This window comes from Leucoraja erinacea, chromosome 18 (assembly GCF_028641065.1).
Source record: "Leucoraja erinacea ecotype New England chromosome 18, Leri_hhj_1, whole genome shotgun sequence".
In the NCBI taxonomy this organism is placed as follows: domain Eukaryota; kingdom Metazoa; phylum Chordata; class Chondrichthyes; order Rajiformes; family Rajidae; genus Leucoraja; species Leucoraja erinaceus.
The window spans coordinates 311,673-334,463 of NC_073394.1; the positions used below are offsets into that span (position 1 = coordinate 311,673).

Sequence of the window (22,791 nt, forward strand, 5' to 3'; positions counted from 1 at the left end):
CCCCTCTTGTCCTCACCCCCCCCCCCCCCCCCCCCTCTCCTCCAATGTCGGGTCCCTCTTGTCCTCACACCCCCCCCCCTTCCTGCAATGTCGGGTCCCCTCTTGTCCTCCCCCCCCCCCCTTCCTCCAATGCCGGCTCCCTCTTGTCCTCACCCCACTCCCCCCCCTCCTCCAATGCTGGGTCCCTCTTGTCCTCACCCCCCCCCCCTTTCTCCTCCAATGCCGGCTCCCTCTTGTCCTCACCCCCCCCCCCCCCCCCTCTCCTCCAATGCTGGGTCCCTCTTGTTCTCACTGCCCCCCCCCCCCTTCTCCTCCAATGCCGGGTCCCTCTTGTTCTCACCCCCCCCCCCCCCCCCTCTCCTCCAATGCCAGCTCCCTCTTGTTCTCACCCCCCCCCCCCCCCCTTCTCCTCCAATGCTCGGTTCCTCTTGTCCTCACCGCACCCCCCCACCCCGGGCGATCTTTGTTCTCGACGGCATTGTCCGCCCACCTCAGCCCGACCCTTTGCCAAAGTCTGCAATTGTGCTGTGCTGGCAGAATAAAACCAAAGAATATAAGGCTGACCCCACACTATCCCAAGAACCTTCCAGCTGACGTTTCAGAACCAGACTTGTGAGGTTGACATTATTTAAGGTTACAAAGCGAGGGCAGGTAGTCTACATTAGGGGACAGATTATCCATGATTTAACGGTGGTGGGATGACCTTGGCTTGTGCCTGTGTTCCAGTGTTAAACTATAACGAATGTTTAATATTCTGGAAGGGCGGTTGCAGAGAATATTCTGCTCCGGCCCTTGCCATTAACTGAGTTTCACCCGACTCATCAATTGCCATGGATGCCCTTCGCTACAAGTATCAAACTGATGAGAAGGGAGAGTGGGACCAGCTCTACTTTGCCTACCGCTTCCCATCAATAAATCAACAACAGTTTGCTTGACCTTGGACCAAAATATCATGCTGCAGAGAATGAGTGGGCTGGGAGCACAGTGGATCCACAAACATCTCTTGGAGATTGAGGGCTAGGAGTGCATTCCAGGAGCCACTGGAGGGTGAGGGTGGTTTGCCGTTACAGGTCCACAATGAGTTGAACAACTGCCTGGCATAGTCAGACACAGGGATCTGCATTTTCCCAGCACCGCAAGCCGCATGGTCTTCACCACTTCATGCCGGACAGTGGTGGGGCTCGGGGCTGGTGGCCAAGGAACGTCAAGGGTCAAGGAATTAAACCATCAGCATGGAAGATAAACAGTAGACATTGGCCATCCACACCTGCTCCACCACTCAGTCAGACCGTACTGATTCTTTACCTCATAGATAGACACAAAAAGCTGGGGTAACTCAGCGGGACAGGCAGCATCTCGAGAAAAGGAATTGGTGACGTTTGTAGTCGAGATCCTTTTGCTGCATGCCCTTGCACTGACCCTGATCTCGCCATTCACTTCAGTGCAACAAATAAATTGATGCCATCTTTAACTGAACCTCCACTGGCCTCTCCATTCATGATTCCCTGGACTATCATTCACCAGTGAAACATAGAAACATAGAAAATAGGTGCAGGAGTAGGCCATTCGGCCCTTCGAGCCTGCACCTCCATTCAATATGATCATGGCTGATCATCCAACTCAGTATCCTGTACCTGCCTTCTCTCCATACCCCCTGATCCCTTTAGCCACAAGGGCCACATCTAACTCCCTCTTAAATATAGCCAATGAACTGGCCTCAACTACCTTCTGTGGCAGAGAATTCCAGAGATTCACCACTCTGTGTGAAAAATGTTTTCCTCGTCTCGGTCCTAAATGATTTCCCCCTTATCCTTAAACTGTGACCCCTTGTTCTGGACTTCCCCAACATCGGGAACAATATTCCTGCATCTAGCCTGTCCAACCCCTTAAGAATTTTGTACGTTTCCATAAGATCCCCCCTCAATCTTCTAAATTCTAGCGAGTACAAACCGAGTCTATCCAGTCTTTCTTCAAATGAAAGTCCTGACATCCCAGGAATCAGTCTGGTGAACCTTCTCTGTACTCCCTCTATGGCAAGAATGTCTTTCCTCAGATTAGGAGACCAAAACTATGCAATACTCCAGGTGTGGTCTCACCAAGACCCTGTACAACTGCAGTAGAACCTCCCTGCCCCTATACTCAAATCCTTTTGCTTTCTACTTTTTACATTAATAAGCATGAAAGTTGGATGGATGTGGTTGTTAAATGCATAAGTTTTACACAAGATCCAGCTCATTCGCAGAAATACTTCAACGGAATGTCCAAATAAAACTAGGAAGGCCACTTACTTCAGCACATGGCAAGATGCAGTCAGATTGGCCAATGGAGAAAGGTGGTCAGTTACTTTGGCCGGTGGATGGCATTAGTTACCCTTCCTATGGGATGTCTACCCTACTCCAAGAAAACCTTTACTGAAGATCTGAAAGAACTTTGAAAATTGTTCTTATTAAGTCATTGACTGAAGGACAACATGACAACCAACCCAACAGCAGCTACAGCGTGGCCACTGTGGACAGAGACATTGTCATCACAATCAAGGAAGGAGGCAAATGTGATTGGAGTAACTACACAGACTCTTACTGCTAAATGTCATGGGACAATTATGGCCAGCGTATTCCTCATTGACCATTGACCTGCTGCTGAGCTGGCCTGACCCAGGTCAGAAGGTCACAGGTCATGTGGAGCAGACGATGTTCATTGCCAGGCCAAGGTTCCATTCATTGACCCCAAGAACCACCACAGGAACATGCCTTTCGGCCCATCTTGTCCAATACCGTCTACACTAACCCCATTAGCCGTATTACGACTGTATCCTTCAATTACGCCTATTCCTGCCTGTCTAAACATTCCTTGAAATGGTCGATTGTGCCTGATCCCACAACCTCCTCTGGCAGTGTGTTTTTGAAACTCCCACCATGAAAAACGTCTTCACTATCTACCAGATTACTTTAGTTGTAATCTTACTTATGCTGCCTTACACATTCTCATCTAAATCACCAATAGCAATGGGTCCAGCACCGATTCCTGAGGCACCCACTGATCACAGAGAAGCAACCTTCCACCATCACCCTCTGCTTCCTTCCGTGAAACCAATTCTGTATTCAGGCAGCTATCTCTCCCTGGATCCCATGTGGTCTAACCATGCTGAACCTTGCCAATGGCCAGGCTAAAGGAAGGCCTTTGTGTCCGATTGTTCCGGGTGACATAGGGTGGGGAGTCACATAAATAGCTGCAGTCATCTCTACAAAAATGAATTAGATTTATTGCTGGGTGGATTCTGGATTCAGCGACATGGGTACAAAACCTTCTGGAAGTAGTTCCTGAACTCCTTGTTGAAGAATGTGTAGATGAAGGGGTTGAGAGCACTGTTGACATAACCCAGCCACGTCACTGTGCTGATGAGCTGTGGAGAGACGTGGCAGGTGTTGCAAGTTGCCTTCAGGATGTGGACCACAAAAAACGGCGTCCAGCACAGCAGGAAAGCCCCTGAAATAAACGGACAGTGGTCAGCGGGAACAACACTTGCACCCACAGTCACCAGCAGTGGAGAGCGGTGGCCGATTAGGAAAAGGGGAGATGCAGCGAGACCTGGGTGTCATGGTACACCAGTCATTAAATGTAGGTATGCAGGTGCAGCAGGCAGTGACGAAAGCGAATGGTATGTTAGCATTCATAGCAAAAGGATTTGAGTAGAGGAGCAGGGAGGTTCTACTGCAGTTGTACAGGATCTTGATGAGACAACAACTGGAGTATTGTGTACAGTTTTGGTCTCCTAATCTGAGGAAAGACATTCTTGCCATAGAGGGAGTACAGAGAAGGTTCACCAGACTGATTCCTGGGATGTCAGGACTTTCATATGAAGAAAGACTGGATAGACTCAGCTTGTACCCGCTAGAATTTAGAAGATTGAGGGGGGATCTTGCAGAAACTTACAAAATTCTTATGGGGTTGGACAGGATAGATGCAGGAAGATTGTTCCCGATGTTGGGGACATCCTGGACAAGGGGGTCACAGTTTAAGGATAAAGGGGAAATCTTTTCGGACTGAGATGGGAAAAACATTTTTCTCACAGAGAGTGGTGAATCTCTGGAATTCTCTGCCACAGAAGGTAGTTGAGGCCAGTTCATTGGCTATATTTAAGAGTTAGATGTGGTCCCTGTGGCTAAAGGGATCAGGGGGTATGGAGAGAAGGCAGGTACAGGATACTGAGTTGGATGATCAGCCATGATCATAATGAATGGCGGTGCAGGCTCGAAGGCCTACTCCTGCACCTATTTTCTATGTTTCATCCTAACACTTATCATCTGACCCAGACACCGAGACACGAACCTTTGCTGTCAGCATTAAGTTCCATTGGTCATTGCCTGGCCTTTAGTTCGGTGGTCAGTGGTCAGGGCAGGTATGTTAGTGAGGGAGTTTGAGGGGCAACTTCACGGAGATGTATACGATTATAAGTGGCGTTGATAGGTTTAGCTGGGCAGAATCTTTACCCATTGTGGAGGCATCGAAAACAACGGGTGTAGGTTTGAGGTGAGAGAGGGAGGTTCAAAATAGATCATAGAAACATAGAAAATGGGTGCAGGAGGAGGCCATTTGGCCCTTCGAGCCAGCACCGCCATTCATTGTGATCATGGCTGATTGTCCCCAATCAACAACCCGTGCCTGCCTTCTCCCCATATCCCTTGACTCCACTAGCCCCTAGAACTCTATCTAACTCTCTTAAATCCATCCAGTGATTTGGCAGGGAGTTCCACAAATTCACAACTCTCTGGGTGAAAAAGTTTCTTCTCACCTCAGTCTCAAATGGCCTCTCCTTTATTCTAAGACTGTGGCCCCCAGTTCTGGACTTGCCCAACATTGGGAACATTTTTCCTGCATCTAGCTTGTCCAGTCATTTTATAATTTTATATGTTTCCATAAGATCCCCCTCATCCTTCTAAACTCCAGTGAATACAAGCCTAGCCTTTTCAATCTTTCCTCATATGACAGTCCCGCCATCCCAGGGATCAATCTCGTGAACCTACGCTGCACTGCCTCAATCACAAGGATGTCCTTCCTCAAATTAGGAGACCAAAACTGTACGCAATACTCCAGATGTGGTCTTACCAGACCCCTATACAACTGCAGAAGAACCTCTACTGAAATCCTCTTGTTATGAAGGCCAACATTCCATTAGCTTTCTTCACTGCCTGCTGTACCTGCACGCCAACTTTCAGTGACCGGTGTACAAGGATGCCCAGGTCTCGCTGTACCTCCCCCTTACCTAACCTAACCCCATTGAGATAATAATCTGCCCCCTTGTTTTTGTCACCAAAGTGGATAACCTCACATTTATCTATATTATACTGCATCTGCCATACATCTGCCCACTCACTCAACCTGTCCAGGCCACCCTGCAACCTCCTAACATCCTCTTCACAGTTCACACTGCCACCCAGCTTTGTGTCATCCACAAACTTGCTAATAGTTGCTCCTAATTCCCTCTTCCAAATCATTAATATATATGGTAAACAGTTGCGGCCCCAACACAGATCCTTGAGGCACTCCACTCGCCACTGCCTGCCATTCTGATAAGGACTCGTTCATTCCCACTCTTTGCTTCCCGTCTGCCAACCAATTTTCCATCCACGTCAACACCCTACCCCCAATACCATGTGCTCTAATTTTAGTCACCAGTCTCCCGTGTGGGACCTTATCAAAGGCTTTCTGAAAGTCTAAATACACTACATCCACTAGCTCCCCTTCATCCATTTTACTTGTCACATCCTCAAAAAATTCCCTTTACTGCTATCCAAATGCCCCATTATTACCTCTTTAATAATTGACTCCAGCATCTTTCCCACCACCCAAGTCAGGTTTACTGGTCTGTAATTCTCCGTTTTCTCTCTCGCTCCTTTCTTGAAAAGTGGGATAACATTAGCTATCCTCCAATCCACAGGAACTGATCCTGAATCTATTGAACATTGGAAAATGATCACCAATGCGTCCACTATTTCTAGAGCCACCTCCCTGAGGACCCTGGGATGCAGTCCATCAGGCCCTGGGGTTTTTATCATCCTTCAGTCCCATTAGCCTACCCAATACTATTTCTCGCCTAATGTAAATTTATTTTAGTTTCCTCAACCCCCTTAGATCCTCTGTTCTCCAGTTCTTCTGGGAGATTGTTTGTGTCTTCCTTAGTGAAGACAGATCCGAAGTACCTGTTCAACTCTTCTGCCATTTCCTTGTTGCCCATAATAATTTCACCCGTATCTGCCTTCAAGGGACCCACATTTGACTTTGCTACTCTTTTTCCCTTAACATATCTAAAGAAGCTTTTACTGTCCTTCTTTATATTCCTGGCCAGCTTCCCCTCGTACTTCATCTTTTCAGCCCGTATTGCCCGTTTTGTTTCCTTCTGTTGTCCTATGAAGGTTTCCCAATCCTCTGCCTTCCGGCTACTCTTTGCTGTGTTATACATCTTTTCTTTTAGTTTTATTCTATCCCTAACTTCTCTTGTCAGCCACGGTTGCCTCCTACTCCCCTTAGAATCTTTCTTCCTTTTTGGAATCAAATGATCCTGCGTCTTCCGGATTATGCCCAGAAATTCCTGCCAATGCTGTTCCACCGTCATTCCTGCTATGATCCCTTTCCAGTCTACCTTGGCCAGCTCCTCTCTCATGCCTTCATAGTCCCCTTTGTTCAACTGCATCACTGACACTTCCGATTTAATGAAGTTGATTGATGCCTGGAACTTGCTGCGGGAGGTGTTGGAATGAGATACAATCACTGTTGTTAAAGTCATTTAGACCCTCGACCAGGCAAGGTATGGTCCTCCTCTCTGACGCCCCCCCCACCCCCGTGATTCCCCCTCCCCTCCAACTCTACTACCACCCCCTCATCCCTCTGGCTCCTCCTCTCTTTCATTCTTACATCACCCTACATCAGTCTGAAGAAGGGTTTCGGCCCAAAACGTTGCCTATTTCCTTCGCTCCATAGATGTTGAGTTTCTCCAGCACGTTTGTTTACCATGGAGCAACATACGCATTGGATTAGTGAAGACGGGCAATACGGGAATGATGGGCCGAAGAGCCCATTTCTTCCCACGCCTGGGGGATGTGGGCAGCAAACCTGAGTACCCGGAGGAACCAACGCGGCCACGGGGAGAACGTGCAAACTCCTCATAGACAGCGCGTTAATCCGGGTCGCTGGCGCATGTCCCCAGCCTGACCCAACCTGCACCCGGCGCCACACTGACCCCCTCCTTTCCCCCGTCCCTTCTCCCCCCTTCCACCTCCCCAACTTCCCTCTATCCATCCGCCGCCGTGCGCGGCTTCGCCCCCTACCCTGTAGGAGTGGGGGTAGGGGATGAAACGGGGGGGGGGGGGGGGTGGGGGGATGAGAGGGGGCGGGGGGGAGGGGGGGTGGGATGAGAGGGGGGGGGGGGGGGGGGGCTTGGCTTGGTCTAGGTTGTTCCCGCTCTCACAATCCCCGCGGCGCCACAGAGAGGACTCGCTGTTACAGGTTAGCTGGGATTTGATCTTAATTCCGGGATAAGGGCGGCTGTCCGTCCAAAAATAACCCGGAGGAGCGCGCGCTGTCCCGGAGCCCTGGCCCCCGCTACCGGGTGTCACGGGCCGGGCGTCGCCGCTTCCCGGGGTGGGGGGGGGGGGGGCAGGGACCGCACAGCCGCGCACAGCGGGGGGGGGGGGGGGGGGGGGGGGGGGGGGCAGCTTTATCCGCGCCTCCTGTCACTCACATTCCACACTCAAGGCGTTTAACAGATTAGCCCAGTTCAGGCCGATTCTGCTGTGAAGTGAACAACAGCCCCATGTGACGGAGCACGAGGTGCCGAGGAGAATCGCCTCAGGCAGCGAATAAGGAATTGGAGCAGAAATTAGGCCATTCGGCCCATCCAGTCTACTCCGCCATTCAATCATGGCTGATCTATCTCTCCCTCCTAACCCCATTCTCCGGCCTTCTCTGACACCAATACTAATGAAGAATCTATCTACCTCTGTCTTAACAATATCCCCCGACTTGGCCTCCACAGCCGTCTGTGTCAAAGAATTCCACAGATTCACCACCCTCTGAAATTCATCCTCATCTCTTTCCTAAAGGAACGTTCTTTAAATCTGAGGCTGTGACCTCTGGTCCTAGACTCTTCCACTAATGGAAACATCATCTCCACATCCACTCTATCCAAGCCTTTCGCGATTCTGTGCGTTTCAATGAGGTCCCCCCCTCATTCTTCTAAACTCCAGCGAGTGTAGGCCCAGTGCCGCAAACGCTCATCATATGTTAACCCACCACAGAGGAGGGGAATCGAGAACCAGAGGACACAGGTTTAATGTGAGGGGGGAAAGATTTCATCGGTGCCTGAGGGGCAACTTTTTCACTCAGATGTTGGTGGGTGGATGGAACGAGTTTCCCGAGGAGGTAGTTGAGGCTGGGACGATCACAACGTTTCAAAGACACTTGGACCGATGCATGGATAGGACAGGTTCAGAGGGATATGGGCCAAATATGGGCAAGTGGGACTAACTGAGAAGGGCATCTTGGTTGGCATGGATGCGTTGGGCCGAATGGCCTGTTTCCGTGCAGTGTGAATCAGTCCAGTGCCCGCGGGCGGAGGATGGGCTAGCAGCGATGGGCTGAATGGTCGGACGGGGCCGGAGGAGCGCAGGGATTGGCCGCCGGGGTCGGGCGTCACTCACCCAGCACGACGGGCAGAACGGTCATGGCCTTGTGTTCCCTGCCGCTGATGCGGACTTTCCGGCTGCAGGTCCCGGGCTGCGCGTACATGGCCGGGCGGGTGGCGAGGCGGGGGGGCTCCGGCTCCGGCTCCGGCCTCGGCTCCTGGACCCGCTCCCTCTCCTTCTCCCTCTCCCCCTCCTTCTCCCTCTCCCCCTCCCTCTCCCTCTCCGGCTCCCGGTCCGAGGGGCTCCCCTCCATCTTCCTGAAGCCGTGCGGGTGCCGGCGTAGTTTGCGGGCGCGGTTACGAGAGGCTTCCCAGCGCTGCAGACCCCCCGCAACACGGCGCAATACAGCAACAACATGACAGGACAAGGCAACAGGAAGGAGCAGACCGATGACCAGATGATGTATGAGTTGTCCTCCAGCCGGCACACGCTGATGTCCCGGTCCGGCACCTGGTTCAGGCCCAAGGCGATGGGAGATGCTGCGGCCAGCGCCAGGACCAGAGTGATGATCATGCCACCTGTCCGTCCAGTCCTGCTGTAGTTGTGGGGGATCCGACCTGATGTCCCGGTCCGGCACCTGGTTCAGGCCCAAGGCGATGGGAGATGCGACGGCCAGCGCCAGGATCCAGGTGAGTGAGATCAGGGCCACCTGTCGAACGTCAATGTGGGTCCTGCTGTAGTTGTGGGGGATCCGGACCGCAATAAACCTGGCGGGGAAACACATACATGGATAAACACACAACACACACATAAACATACAACATACACATAGATAATCATACAACACACACATGGATAAACATACAACAACACATACATGGATAAACATACAACACACACATGGATAAACATACAACACACACACATAAACATACAACATACACATAGATAAACATACAACACACATAGATAAACATACAACACACACATACACATAGAACAAACATACAACACACACATGGATAAACATACAACACACACATAGATAAACATACAACACACACACATAAACATACACATAGATAAACATACAACAACACATGGATAAACATACAACACACACATGGATAAACATACAACACACACACGTAAACATACAACACACACATAGATACACATACAATACTCACGTGTAAACATACAATGAACACATAAACATACAACACACTTGCGTAAACATACAACACATGCGTAAACATACAACACACACATAAGCATACAGCAACCACTATTACACCAAATCAATAATTATAATCCGAGATAACCACAATAGTGCGAACCCGAATTCCTTGGTGCAACCAAAGACACGGTCCATTGTAGATCACAGTTGCTGTTAGTGTTGTGCAGAGTTCAAGAGCTGCTTGTTGGGAAGAAGCTGTTCTTGAACCTGGAGGTCACGGTTTTCAGGCTCCTGTACTTTCTTCCCGATGGTAGCAGCGAGATGAGAGCGTGGCCAGGGTGCTGTGGGTCTCTGATGATGCTGACTGCCCTTCAATTGTGGGGAGGTCAGGTAGGGGTCAGTACCTGTGATGGACCGGGCAGTGTCCACCACTCTCTGTCATCTACTTCGTTCCTGGGCGTTCGAGTTGTTGTGCCAGGCCGTTGGGCTTGGGTGAGAGGGGTCAGGTAGGGGTCAGATCACAGCTCACGGTGAACGGTCCGGAGAGACGCGGCCACTGACCGGCTGACGGGAGGGTCAGGGGTCACTGTGCCCCCAACACCACAGCCTCTCTCACCTGATCAACACCCACCCAAAGACGCCACCCACCTGAATTCAGCGCTTACCTGATGCCCATTCTCACCTGCCGACACACACCTGTCCACACTCACTCACCTGTCCACACACACACACCTGGTGTCCACACTCACCTGTCCACACTGATGGCGCACAGGTTGAAAATGGAAGCCGTGCACAGCATGACGTCCATGGTCATGAGATAGTCACAGACACCCGGGCCGAGCGTCCACACCCCGCCCTGGAACTGAAAACAATTCTGCTCAGAGCCCAGTGGGACAGACGGCGTCCGCTCACCACCGCCAGCTCGCGGACTCCGGCCCCCGACCCTACCTCCCGGTACCTGCACTGACCGGGGCCAGTCCCATTGACCAGCTCCGGCCGCCAGGAGGTGGGAGGCCGCCGCGTGTTGTGGGGAGGGGGGGGGGGGGGTTGTGGAGGGGTGGAGAGGGTTTTGGGCGAGGCGGAGTTTGGGGGTAAGAGAGTGGGGGGGAATGTGGGAACGGGTGGGGTTTGAACATTGGTGTGCTTGGGGGGGGGGGGTTGGAGTTTTGGGGGGGGTTGGGGTTTGGGGGGGAGAGGGTTTGGGGATGAGCTTCACCTTCTGGAAGACGTAGAGCGGGAGGACAAGGACGGCGAGCAGCAGGTCGGACGTGGCGAGGCTGGCGATGAAGATGTTGGTGGCGGTTCGCAACGGCCGTTCTGTGGCGACGCCGAGACAGACCAGCAGGTTCCCTGCGATAATCAGGGCGATGAGCAGCCCCCCGAGAACCAGCGCGGGGATGTGGAGAGCGGGGAGCGGCGGCCCGCCCGGTGTTTGTCCGCCCGCCGTCTCGCCGCCGCTGCCGTTGTTCATGGTCGGGGCCCGGGGTCCCAGATCCCGGGAGTGTCCGGGATCCCGCAAATCCCCGGTGGTCGCTGCAGATTCCCGGGAAATTCTCCCAGACCCGGAATCCCGGCGGCGGACGCGGGAGGAACAACACGGAAAGTTTGGAATCTGCCCTGGGACGGGTTCCGCCGCCCGTCCTGCCCCTTCCACCGGTCCGCTGCAGCCGCCCTCCCGTCCCCGTCCCCGTCCCGTCCCCGTCCCCGTGCCCGTCCCCGTCCCCGTGTCCGTGTCCGTCCCCGCCCCGTCCCCGTCCCCGTGTCCGTGTCCGTGCCCGTCCCCGTCCCCGTGTCCGTGCCCGTGTCCGTGCCCGCGGCGCCCGGGCCGGGGATGAGATCAAGTGGCCGTCGGGCGACTCTGACGTCGCGGCCGCTGCGCCGTCACTCACTGTGGGATCGGCCCGTGCCTTGTACCGGCATTGGCTGGAGCGCTCAACTCGCCCGTCCCGGGACGTCAGGGGAACCTCACGGATCCCGGGGGAGGGGGGAGGCGACCGGACACCGGGTACTGGTCAGTATTTATCAGGGGGTTTAGCAGAATGACGCCGGGATTTTGCGGGGATTAGCTACAGGGACAGGTCGGGCAGACGGAGGTTGAGGGGAGACTTGGCGTTAATGTATCACATTATGAGAGGCATCGATAGGGTGGACAGTCAGAATATTTTGCCCAGAGTGTAACGGACATGAGCGGAGCAACTTTTCCACACAGAGGGCGGTGGGGAAGGGGTGGGGGTGGGGGTGGGTGTGGGGGGGGGGGGGGGTGGGGTGGGGGGTGGGGGGGGTGGGGGGGTGGGGGGTGGGGGTGTGGTGTGGGGTGGGGGTGGGGGTGGGGGGCGGGGTGGGGGGGGGTGGTGGGGGTGGGGGGGGGGGGGGGGTGGGGTGGGGGGGGGGGGGGGTGGGGGGTGGGGGGGGGGGGGGTGGGGGGGGGGGGGGGGGGGTGGGGGTGGGGGGGGGGGGGGGGGGGGGGGGTGGGGGGGGGGGGGGGGGGTGGGGGGGGGGGGGGTGGGGGTGGGGGTGGTGGGGGGGGGGTGGGGGGGGGTGGGGGGGGGGGGGGGGGGGGGGGGAGGGGGGGGGGGGTGGGGGGGGGGGGGGGGAGGCAGATACGATCGTGGTGTTTAAGAGGAATTTAGACAGGCAGAGAAACAGCGCGTGGGCAGTTTATAACCCAGCGGTATGAACGTTGTTGATTTATCTAATTTCCCCCCCCCACCCCCCTGCCCCCCCCCCCCCCCCCCCCCCGAGTTTAGTCGTTCTGCAGTCCGACTGTTCACGCCCTTGTATTCCTCTCGTGAGCACATATTCCCATTAAACATAGGCCATTGTGGGCTCCACCCTTCCTGAGGTCAACTGTTGTGTCCTGGCCTTGCAATCTGCAGAGGGGTCCCGACCCAAAACGTCACCTATCCATGTTCTCCACAGATGCTGCCTGACCCGCTGAGTTACTCCAGTACTCTGTGTTTCGCCCTAATCTACCTCCATCCTTGTCCTTCCGTCAGCCAATAGTCGGGGGCGTGTGGGCATCCGCGTTGGCCGCGGGGGGAGCAGAGTGGATGCGGTTCATGTATTTGAGGACCCCCAGCTGGCGACACACTGGCCAACTTTACACCGCGATAGGAAAAGTATTGACGAAAGTGGCAAAAACGGGCTGTGCGTGAATTTGTAGAGAGGGTTTGTTCGTGGCTTTGTGCGGGCAACCCCCAAGCTGCGAGTTTGATTGTTTGAGGAGGTCGCTAAGAATGTGATGGAGATGGCCTGACTGGTGGGCTGCTGCAGAAGGTTCCAGGACGCGCTGGCTGATTGGATCCAACATTGACAGCGATGTCGGCCGTGGGCGCGGATGGAAGAATGTGTGACCGCAGGGATCGGGGCGGGGACCAGAGTGCTGGAGTAACTCAGCGGGTCAGGCAGCATCTGTGGAGTGAATGGTCAGGCGCCGGGACCCTTCTTCAGGCTGAAATGTCGCCTCCACGGAGCTGCCTGACCCGCTCAATTCCTCCAGCACTTGGTGATTTGCCCAGGGCCCGGCATCTGCGGTTCCTCGAGTGAAATGTTTAGTTCTCACGGAGCGGCCCTGACCCGCCCAATTGTTCAGCACTTGGGGATTTGCTGCACGTTCCGGCATCTGCGGGGGGGGGGGTCTCCGGTTTAGGGCTCAGTCTCGGCCGTGACCCCTGTCAAGCACCGGGGATTGGCTGCACGTTCTGTCGGGGAACGGGGGGGGGGGGTGCAGCGATGGGGCAGGGTTACGCTCGTGCCCGTGCCTGTCAGTGCTCGTGCCCGTGCCTGTCAGTGCTCGTGCCCGTGTCTGTGTCGGTGCGCGTGCCTGTCAGTACCCGTGCCTGTCTGTGCTCGTGCCCGTGCCTGTCTGTGCTCGTGCCCGTGCCTGTCAGTGCTCGTGCCCGTGCCAGTCTGTGCTCGTGCCCGTGTCAGTGTCGGTGCGCGTGCCTGCATAGGCTCCAGTGTCATAAGGTCATGTAATTGGAGCAGATTTAGGCCATTCGGCCCAACAAGTCTACTCCACCATTCAATCATGGCTGATCTATCTCTCCCTCTCAACCCCATTATCTTGCAGTCTCCCTGTAACCTCTGACACCCATATTTTTTTTTATTTTTTTAATTAATAGTTTTTTATTGGAGGGAAAAAAAAAAAAACAATCACAGTACATCTGATGTATGGCATTACATTTTCCTCCATTTTGTTTTTTATAAATAATAATAATAATAATAATATAAACAAAATATCCCTAACCCACTCTCCCTAAACACCCCTTGGCATCTTATTTTTTCACAATCCAAATATATCACAAAATCAAATGCACTTTTTAACAATAATAAAGTAACAAAACAGAATAAAGGCGGATCCCCACTTACTGTCAAGTGCCCTCAGTCAATAGGCAGTTTCTTTAGACGCTCAAAGTATGATAAAAAGGTTCCCATTTCAAATAAAACTTTTTCACCGACCCCCTCAATGTGAATTTAATCTTTTCTAGCCTTAAAAAAAACATGATGTCTTCCAGCCAAACAGCGGCAGATGGAGGAGTGGTAGTTTTCCAGACCAGCAGCGGCAGATGGAGGAGTGGTAGATTTCCAGACCAGCAAGATTCTCCTATGGGCCAAAAGTGATGTCAATGTAATGATATCAGACTGGGTTGTATTTAAACCCAAGGTTTTATCTGTTACACCAAATACAGCTACAAGCGGGCAAGGTCTCACTGTCATCCCAAGGACTTCACTGATGGTTTTAAAAACCACTGCCCAATAGTTAACAAGTTTGGGGCAAGACCAGAATGCATGAGCTAGATTGGCTGGAGAGAACAAGCACCTGTCACAGCCAGCGTCCGTCCCTGGATATATGTTAGCAAGCCTGGCTTTGCTTAAATGAACCCTGTGTAAAACTTTAAATTGTATGAGCCCCAATCTAGCACATGATGACGAGGAGTGGACTTTTTTCAGCGCTTTTGTCCAGCATTCCTCAGACAGATCCATACCAAGGTCATCCTCCCACCTAGCTTTAACTTTGTTCAGGTTTTGATCTCCTAAATACATCAATTGAGAATATACTGCAGAGATCAGTCCTTTATTTGCAAAGGTAAGAGTGAGTTTATCCAACACTGTGACAGGAGGGAGATCAGGAAAAGAAGGAAATGTTTTCATGACAAAGTGGCGAACCTGAAGATATTTAAAGAAATGATAATGTGGGAGGCCATGTTTGTTGTGTAGGTTGTCGAAACTATCAAATATGTTGTTAGTGTATAAATCCTTAATGGACATAAGACCATTCAAACCCCACTGTCGAAAGGTTGAGTCAAGTGTAGAGGGGGGGAATAAATGGTTACTATGAATGGGACCCAGAACTGAAGCTGATATGAGCTTATAATGGCAACGAAATTGGTTAAACATTTTGATGGTGGATAGTACGACAGGGTTGGATGTAAATCTAGAGGGTTTCAATGGCAGGGAGGAATATACTAAAGCTGGGAGAGACGAGGAGTAACAGGATTGTGATTCAAGCAGACACCAGTCTGTATCTGGTCGGTGGAGCCAGAATAATATCTTTTGGATATTGGATGCCCAGTAATAATGACTAAACCTAGGAAGGTCCAGTCCACCTACTTCACGACCTCTTTGGAGAGTGCACTTATTGACCCTTGGAACCTTGTTACCCCAAATAAAGGAGGTTATAGATTAGTTAACTGAGTTAAAAAAATGACTTGGGTAGGAAAACCGGCAAACATTGGAACAAGTAAATAAATCTGGGAAGTACAGTCATCTTCACTGACTGCACTCTCCCAGCCATAGTGAGTGGCAGACTACGCCATCTCTCAAAGTCAGCCTTCATTTGGCTAACTTGAGGCATGTAGTTAGCTGCAAACAGGGATGTGAAAAATCTACTTTTAAGATATATAGGCTAAAGATAACCCCGGACAAGCAAAGCATTACGAGAAAGAAGGAAGTGAAAATTGTATCCCAAAGAGTAATCATAGACATTTACATTTTGCTGGCTGAAAGTCCTCGACTCACTACCCAAAATATGTAGCATTGCAGTTCAGCTCAGTCGAATTCCACAAATTAAACTGACGAATAAACAAATCTGCCAACGATCACCGCCGCTGGAGGCCGTGCCAATACCGAATGGATATCCTAAACGGTCATTGTTCTTCACGGCTGTCACCTCCCCAGCGCGAGTAGTAAAACTTTTTGACAGTCTCTGGTGTATTGAAATTGTGCTTTTTACCTTCATGAGCGACCTGGAGCCGGGCAGGATACTGGAGGCCAAACCGAACCCCTTTATTGTAAAGCAGGGATTTTATTTCCCCAAAAGTTGCACGTTTTCTCCCCAGCTCCACGCTGAAGTTCTCATAAAAAAACACCCGGTGCCCTGGGAAGGAAGAGCAGCTCCTGCCTCCGTTTGGTGATGATATGATGTTTATCCTGGAAGTAATGATAGAGAACCAGGAACACTCTTGGCTTAGATGGCTTGATATTCGGGACGTCTGTTGGTGTAGGTCCAATTCGGTGGACACGCGAAAGCATAAGAGGTCTTGGGAAGAAATCTGCCCCCAGCACTTCTTCAAAAAACTCAGTTATAAATTTACCAGGGTCCGAGCCTTCTCCCGACCACCCTTAGGTTGGATCTCCGCGACCGGTTCTCGGGGTCATCTAACTTCATTTTCAGGAGTGTGTTTTCACTCTGTAATGCAGCTATAGCAGTTTCGGCGCTCGCCAGTCTGTCACTGTGGTCATTCAGGCCATCTTCAACCTCGCGAATGCGTTCATCATGCAATTCGTGATAGGATTTAACTTGCTCCAGACTGGTGTACACCGGCGACAAAGCCACTTCAAATTCTCTTTTTAGGGCAGATGCCAGAGGGTAATGGTGGATGGCTGTTTGTCAGGTTGGAGGCCGGTGGCTAGTGGGGTGCCTCAGGGATCTGTGTTGGGTCCACTGTTGTTTGTGTCATATCAGCAAGGAGTGCTGAACGAACACTCTCCAAATCCTCTGGTAGTTCAAGGCCAGCTTCCGGGAGCCACCGGGTGCCAAAGCTGCAGCACTCTTGCTTGAGATTTCACGGTCTTTTCCCCCCGGTTTTAGTTCGACGGCTCATTTTACTTACTGTTTCAGATACTTAATACAGCCTTGAGTCCTTCATAGCGTTTAATAGTGGGTTATCTCAAAAATATAGCAAAGATAAACGAGTAGACTTGAGCAGTAATCGGGAGCCACGCTCACACACAGCTGTTCAACCAATGTTCACCCATATTAATCAAGAATCTATCTATCTCTGCCTTAACAATATCCACTGACTTGGCCTCCACAGCTGTCTGTGGCAGAAAATCCCACAGATTCACCACCCTCTGACTAAAGAAATTCCTCCTCATCTCCTTCCCAAGGAACGTCCTTTAATTCTGTGGCCTCTAGTCCTAGACTCTCCCACTTGCTGGAGCAAGGAAACATCCTCTCCACATCCACTCTATCCAAGCCTTACACTATTCTGAAGGTAGTCAAAAATGCTGGAGAAACTCAGCGGGTGAGGCAGCATCTATGGAGCGGAGGAAATAGGCAACGTTTCAGGCGAAACCCTTCTTCAGACTGAGTTTGAGGGGGGGGGGGGAAAGAAAGGAAGAGGAGGAGTCAGAGGGCTGAGGGAGAGCTGAGAAGGGGAGGAGACAGTAAAGGCTACCTGAAATTAAAGAAGTCAATGTTCATACCGCTGGGGTGCAGACTGCCCAAGCGGAATATGAGGTGCTGCTCCTCCAATTTCCGGTGGTCCTCACTGGCCGTGGAGGAGGCCCAGGACAGAAAGGTCGGATTCGGATGGATTCAACAGTGGCTGAATGGGAGATGCCAGAGAGTAATGGTGGATGGCTGTTTGTCAGGTTGGAGGCCAGTGACTAGTGGGGTGCCTCAGGGATCTGTGTTGGGTCCACTGTTGTTTGTCATGTACATCAAAGATCTGGATGATGGTGTGGTAAATTGGATTAGTAAGTATGCAGATGATACTAAGATAGGGGGTGTTGTGGATAATGAAGTAGATTTTCAAAATCTACAGAGAGATTTAGGCCATTTGGAAGACTGGGTTGAAAGATGGCAGATGGAGTTTAATGCTGATAAGTGTGAGGTGCTACATCTTGGCAAGACAAATCAAAATCATCTAGGCTGGATTACTGTAACGCGCTCTATTTTGGTGTTGCTCGTTCTTCACTGGCTCGTCTCCAGTTGGTTCAGAATGCTGCTGCTCGCCTTTTAACAGGGACTCGAAAGAGGGAGCACATATCGCCAATTCTGGCCTCCCTACACTGGCTCCCGGTGCACTTTCGAGTTCATTTTAAGATACTGTTATTTGTTTTTAAATCTCTGAATGGGCTCGCCCCGCCTTACCTCTCTGAGCTGCTCCACCCATACGCTCCTGCCCGGTCCCTCAGGTCAGCTGGACAGCTGCTCCTGGAGGTACCGAGGTCTAGTCGGAGGCTCAGAGGGGATAGAGCCTTCTCTGTTGCTGCTCCGGCACTCTGGAACACCCTGCCGTTGCACATCAGACAGGCCCCCTCACTGTCCATCTTCAAATCCAGTGTTAAAACACATTTGTACTCCCTGGCTTTTGACCATGCCTGAGGCTTTGCTTCTGTTTGTGGTGTTTTTGATGTTTCTTTATTTTACATGTCTTTTCCTACTATTTCTTTTGATTTATAATTTTGGTGTGTATTAACTTTTTTGTCAATGATTAGTGATGTACAGCACTTTGTTGCAGCTTTGTTTGTTTTTAAAGTGCTCTATAAATAAAATTATTATTATTATTATTATTATTATTATTAAAATAGGACGTACATGGTAAATGGTAGTGAATTGAGGAATGCAGTTGAACAGAGGGATCTAGGAATAACTGTGCACAGTTCCCTGAAGGTGGAATCTCATGTAGATAGGGTGGTAAAGAAAGCTTTTGGTGTGCTGGCCTTTATAAATCAGAGCATTGAGTATAGAAGCTGGGATGTAATGTTAAAATTGTACAAGGCATTGGTGAGGCCAATTTTGGAGTATGGTGTACAATTTTGGTCGCCTAATTATAGGAAGGATGTCAACAAAATAGAGAGAGTACAGAGGAGATTTACTAGAATGTTGCCTGGGTTTCAGCAACTAAGTTACAGAGAAAGGTTGAACAAGTTGGGTCTTTATTCTTTGGAGCGCAGAAGGTTAAGGGGGGATTTGATAGAGGTCTTTAAAATGATTAGAGGGATAGACAAAGTTGACGTGGACAAGCTTTTCCCACTGAGAGTAGGGAAGGTTCAAACAAGAGGTCATGACTTGAGAATTAAGGGACAGAAGTTTAGGGGTAACATGAGGGGGAACTTCTTTACTCAGAGAGTGGTGGCTGTGTGGAATGAGCTTCCAGTGGAAGTGGTGGAGGCAGGTTCGATTATATCATTTAAATATAAATTGGATAGGCATATGGATGGGAAAGGAATGAAGGGTTATGGTCTGAGTGCAGGTAGATGGGACTAGGGGAGAATACGTGTTCGGCACGGATTAGAAGGGTCGAGATGGCCTGTTTCCGTGCTGTAATGTTATATATGGAATGGGAGGGCGAGTTGAAGTGCTGAGCCATCTGGAGATCAGGTTGGTTATTGCGAACCGAGCGGAGGTGTTCGGTGAAACGATCACCAAGCCAAAGCTTGGTCTCACCGATGTAGATCAGCTGACATCGAGAGCAGCGGATGCAATAGATGAGGTTGGAGGAGGTGCACGTGAACCTCTGTCGCACCTGGAACGACTGCTTGGGTCCTTGAATGGTGTCAAGAGTCACTATTCTGTATGTTTCAATGAGGTACCCCCTCATCCTTCTAAACTCCAACGAGTACAGCCACAGTGCCGTCAAACGCTCATCATAGGTTAACCTACAGGAGTTCTGCTGTGGCAGCTGCTCTTCATGTTGTATATTAATGATTTGGACTTTGTGGCCAAGTTTGCGGATGATACGACAATAGGTGGAGGGCCAGGTAGTGTAGAGAAAGCAGGGTCTCTGCAGAAGGAGTTGGACAGGTTGGGAGAGTGGGCAGAGACGTGGAAGATGGAATATAGTGTAACCACGTGTGGAGTCGTGTATTTTGGTCGTAGGAATCAAGGTGTATACTATTTTCTAAATGGGGAGAGAATCTAGAAATCGGAGGTGCAAAGGGACTTGGGAGCTGGTGCAGGATTCCCAAAAGTTTAATCTGCAAGTCGATAGCAACGAAAGCAAATGCAATGCCAGCATTTATTTCGAGAGGGCTTGTGTACAAAAACAGGGATGTAATGCTGAGGCACTATAAGGCACTGGTCAGGCCGCACATGGAGTATTGTGACCAATTGTGGACACCGTATTTGAGGAAGGATGTGCCGGCTCTGGAGAGGATCCAGAGGAGGTTTACAAGAATGATCCCAGGAATGAGTGGGTTAACCTACTAATTCCTGGAGTATTGTGTACAGTTTTGGTCTCCTAATCTGAGGAAGGACATTCTTGCCATAGAGGGAGTACAGAGAAGGTTCAACAGACTGATTCCTGGGATGTCAGGACTTTCATATGAAGAAAGACTGCATAGACTCGGCTTGTACTCGCTAGATTTTAGAAGATTGAGGGCAGATCTTATCCAAACGTACACAATTCTCAAGGGGTTAGACAGGCTAGATGCAGGAAGATTGTTCCCGATGTTGGGGAAGTCCAGAACAAGGGGTCACAGTTTAAGGATAAAGGGGAAATCCTTTAGGACTGAGATGAGAAAAACATTTTTCACACAGAGAGTGGTGAATCTGTGGAATTCTTTGCCACAGAATGTAGTTGAGGCCAGTTCATTGGCTATATTTAAGAGGGAGTTAGATGTGGCCCTTGTGCTAAAGGGATCAGGGGGTATGGAGAGAAGGCAGGTACAGGATACTGAGTTGGATGATCAGACACTGATCATATTGAATGGCGGTGCAGGCTCAAAGGGCCGATTGGCCTACTCCTGCACCTATTTTCTATGTTTCTATGTCACCTATGATGAGCGTTTGTCGGCACTGGGCCTGTACTCGCTGGAGTTTAGAAGAATGAGGGGGGACCTCATTGAAACTTACAGAATAGTGAAAGGCCTGGATAGAGTGGATGTGGAGAGGATATTTACACTAGTGGGAGAGTCTAGGACCAGAGGTCATAGCCTCAAAGGACGTTCTTTTAAGAAGGAGATGAGGCGAAATGTATTTAGTGAGAGGGTGGTGAATCTGTGGAATTCTTTGACACAGAAGGCTGCGGGGACTGGAAGTTGGTACTTTTAAGACAGAGATACTGTTGATAGATTCTTGATTAGTGCGGGTGTCAGAGGATATGAGGAGGAGGCATGAGAATGGGGTTAGGAGCGAGAGATGGATCAGCCATGATTGAATGGTGGAGTAGACTTGGTGGGACGAATAGTCTGATTCTACTCCTATTCCTTATGACCGTACTCATTCCTGGTGTGAAAGTTTGTTTCTTATAAAGCAGATAGCAACAAAATTGTTACAGGTAAACCATGGCAATCTTTAATTGATTCGTCAGACAGGAGTGGCAAGATCTACAATGAGCACAAATGTTGTTCAGTGCTTCTCGGGCTCCACTCACAGAACAAAGCAAAGTTAGCAAAATTATACATTTTTCTTATCAGTAAACACTCCTACCAAGTCTGAATATGGCATGACTGAAAGATTCTGCAGCCTTTCAGAATATAGGAAAAGCTGGGTCCAAACCAAGCTCATCCAATAACAAGTTATTACTTATCTCTGGAGTGTCAGCTATTTTTTTTTCAATCTTGGTTTCTTTATGGCCTTGAATGAAGCACATGTTATTACAGCAGGATTCCATCTTAATGTCTTTATTGAAAATATTTTATTGTCGTCCATATTGTGTTCCTATAATTTACAAAGTCATTCAGACTTGACACCGAGCCATTTTTTTGTTCTACTAGACCATGCTTTTGTAGAAGAAATACTCCATTTTAGATTTGACTATTAGCTCTTTCACTGGGATCATTCTTGTAAACCTCATCTGGATCCTCTCCAGAGCCAACACACCCTTCCTCAAATGAGGTGGCCAAATTTGCTCACAATACTCCAAATGCTGCCTGACCAGCGCCGTATAGACCCACAGCATTACATCCCTGGTTTTGTATTCTAACCCTCTTAAAATCAATGCTAGCATTGCGTTTGCCTTCTCTGCCAGTGAGTTTGCCTTGAGTTTGCCAGTGGAGGTGGAAACATAGAAACATAGAAATTAGGTGCAGGAGTAGGCCATTCGGCCCTTCGAGCCTGCACCGCCATTTAATATGATCATGGCTGATCATCCAACTCAGTATCCCGTACCTGCCTTTTCTCCATACCCTCTGATCCCCTTGGCCACAAGGGCCACATCTAACTCCCTCTTAAATATAGCCAATGAACTGGCCTCAACTACCCTCTGTGGCAGAGAGTTCCAGAGATTCACCACTCTCTGCTTATAGGAGAGGGAGAGAGATACTGACCGACCACCGAGGTGAACTCGGCCTCATTGTTTTTGAAGGAAGTAGCTGGAGGAATTGTGGATGCAGTGTGCAGCTCCAATTAGCTCGTTGACAACAGGGTGTGGTGTTTAGTGCACTGCTCCACAAGGTTCCTGCTAGCTCCCTCGACAACAACTGCGACAGAGAATCTCCCCGTTGTCCGAGCTGTAATGGAGTCCAGAATGAACCAGGTGTTGGTGGAGAATGATCAGCAGTCACCGGGCAAGGGCCGCTGCCCCGAGATTCCCGCCACCATGGTCCATATCGCCACTGAACCCCTGCCCGTCAAGGACCACTTCCTCTGGTCCATGTTCAACTTTGTTTACTGCAATATATTCTGTCTCGGCTTCATGGCGCTGGCCTTCTCCGTGAAGGTAAGTTCGCCACAGATTTCAGAACAAGGAAACGGGCCCGCCGCGCTGACCAAACCACCGCACTGATCCAGTCCCATTTCCACGCGTTTGGCCCGTA

The 22,791-nt window shown here is 50.6% G+C and overlaps 1 protein-coding gene across 1 annotated transcript; it reads right to left on the reverse strand.

The window, feature by feature from the left end:
- Nucleotides 1-640: 640 nt before the first annotated feature.
- Nucleotides 641-11,430, reverse strand: LOC129705542 (D(4) dopamine receptor-like). The gene is given in 6 exon segments (XM_055649114.1): nucleotides 641-3,486; nucleotides 8,697-9,006; nucleotides 9,009-9,131; nucleotides 9,259-9,388; nucleotides 10,551-10,663; nucleotides 11,018-11,430. Coding segments are annotated over 6 exon segments (1,134 nt in total). The 5' UTR covers nucleotides 11,273-11,430; the 3' UTR covers nucleotides 641-3,283.
- Between the last annotated feature and the right edge of the window lie 11,361 nt (nucleotides 11,431-22,791).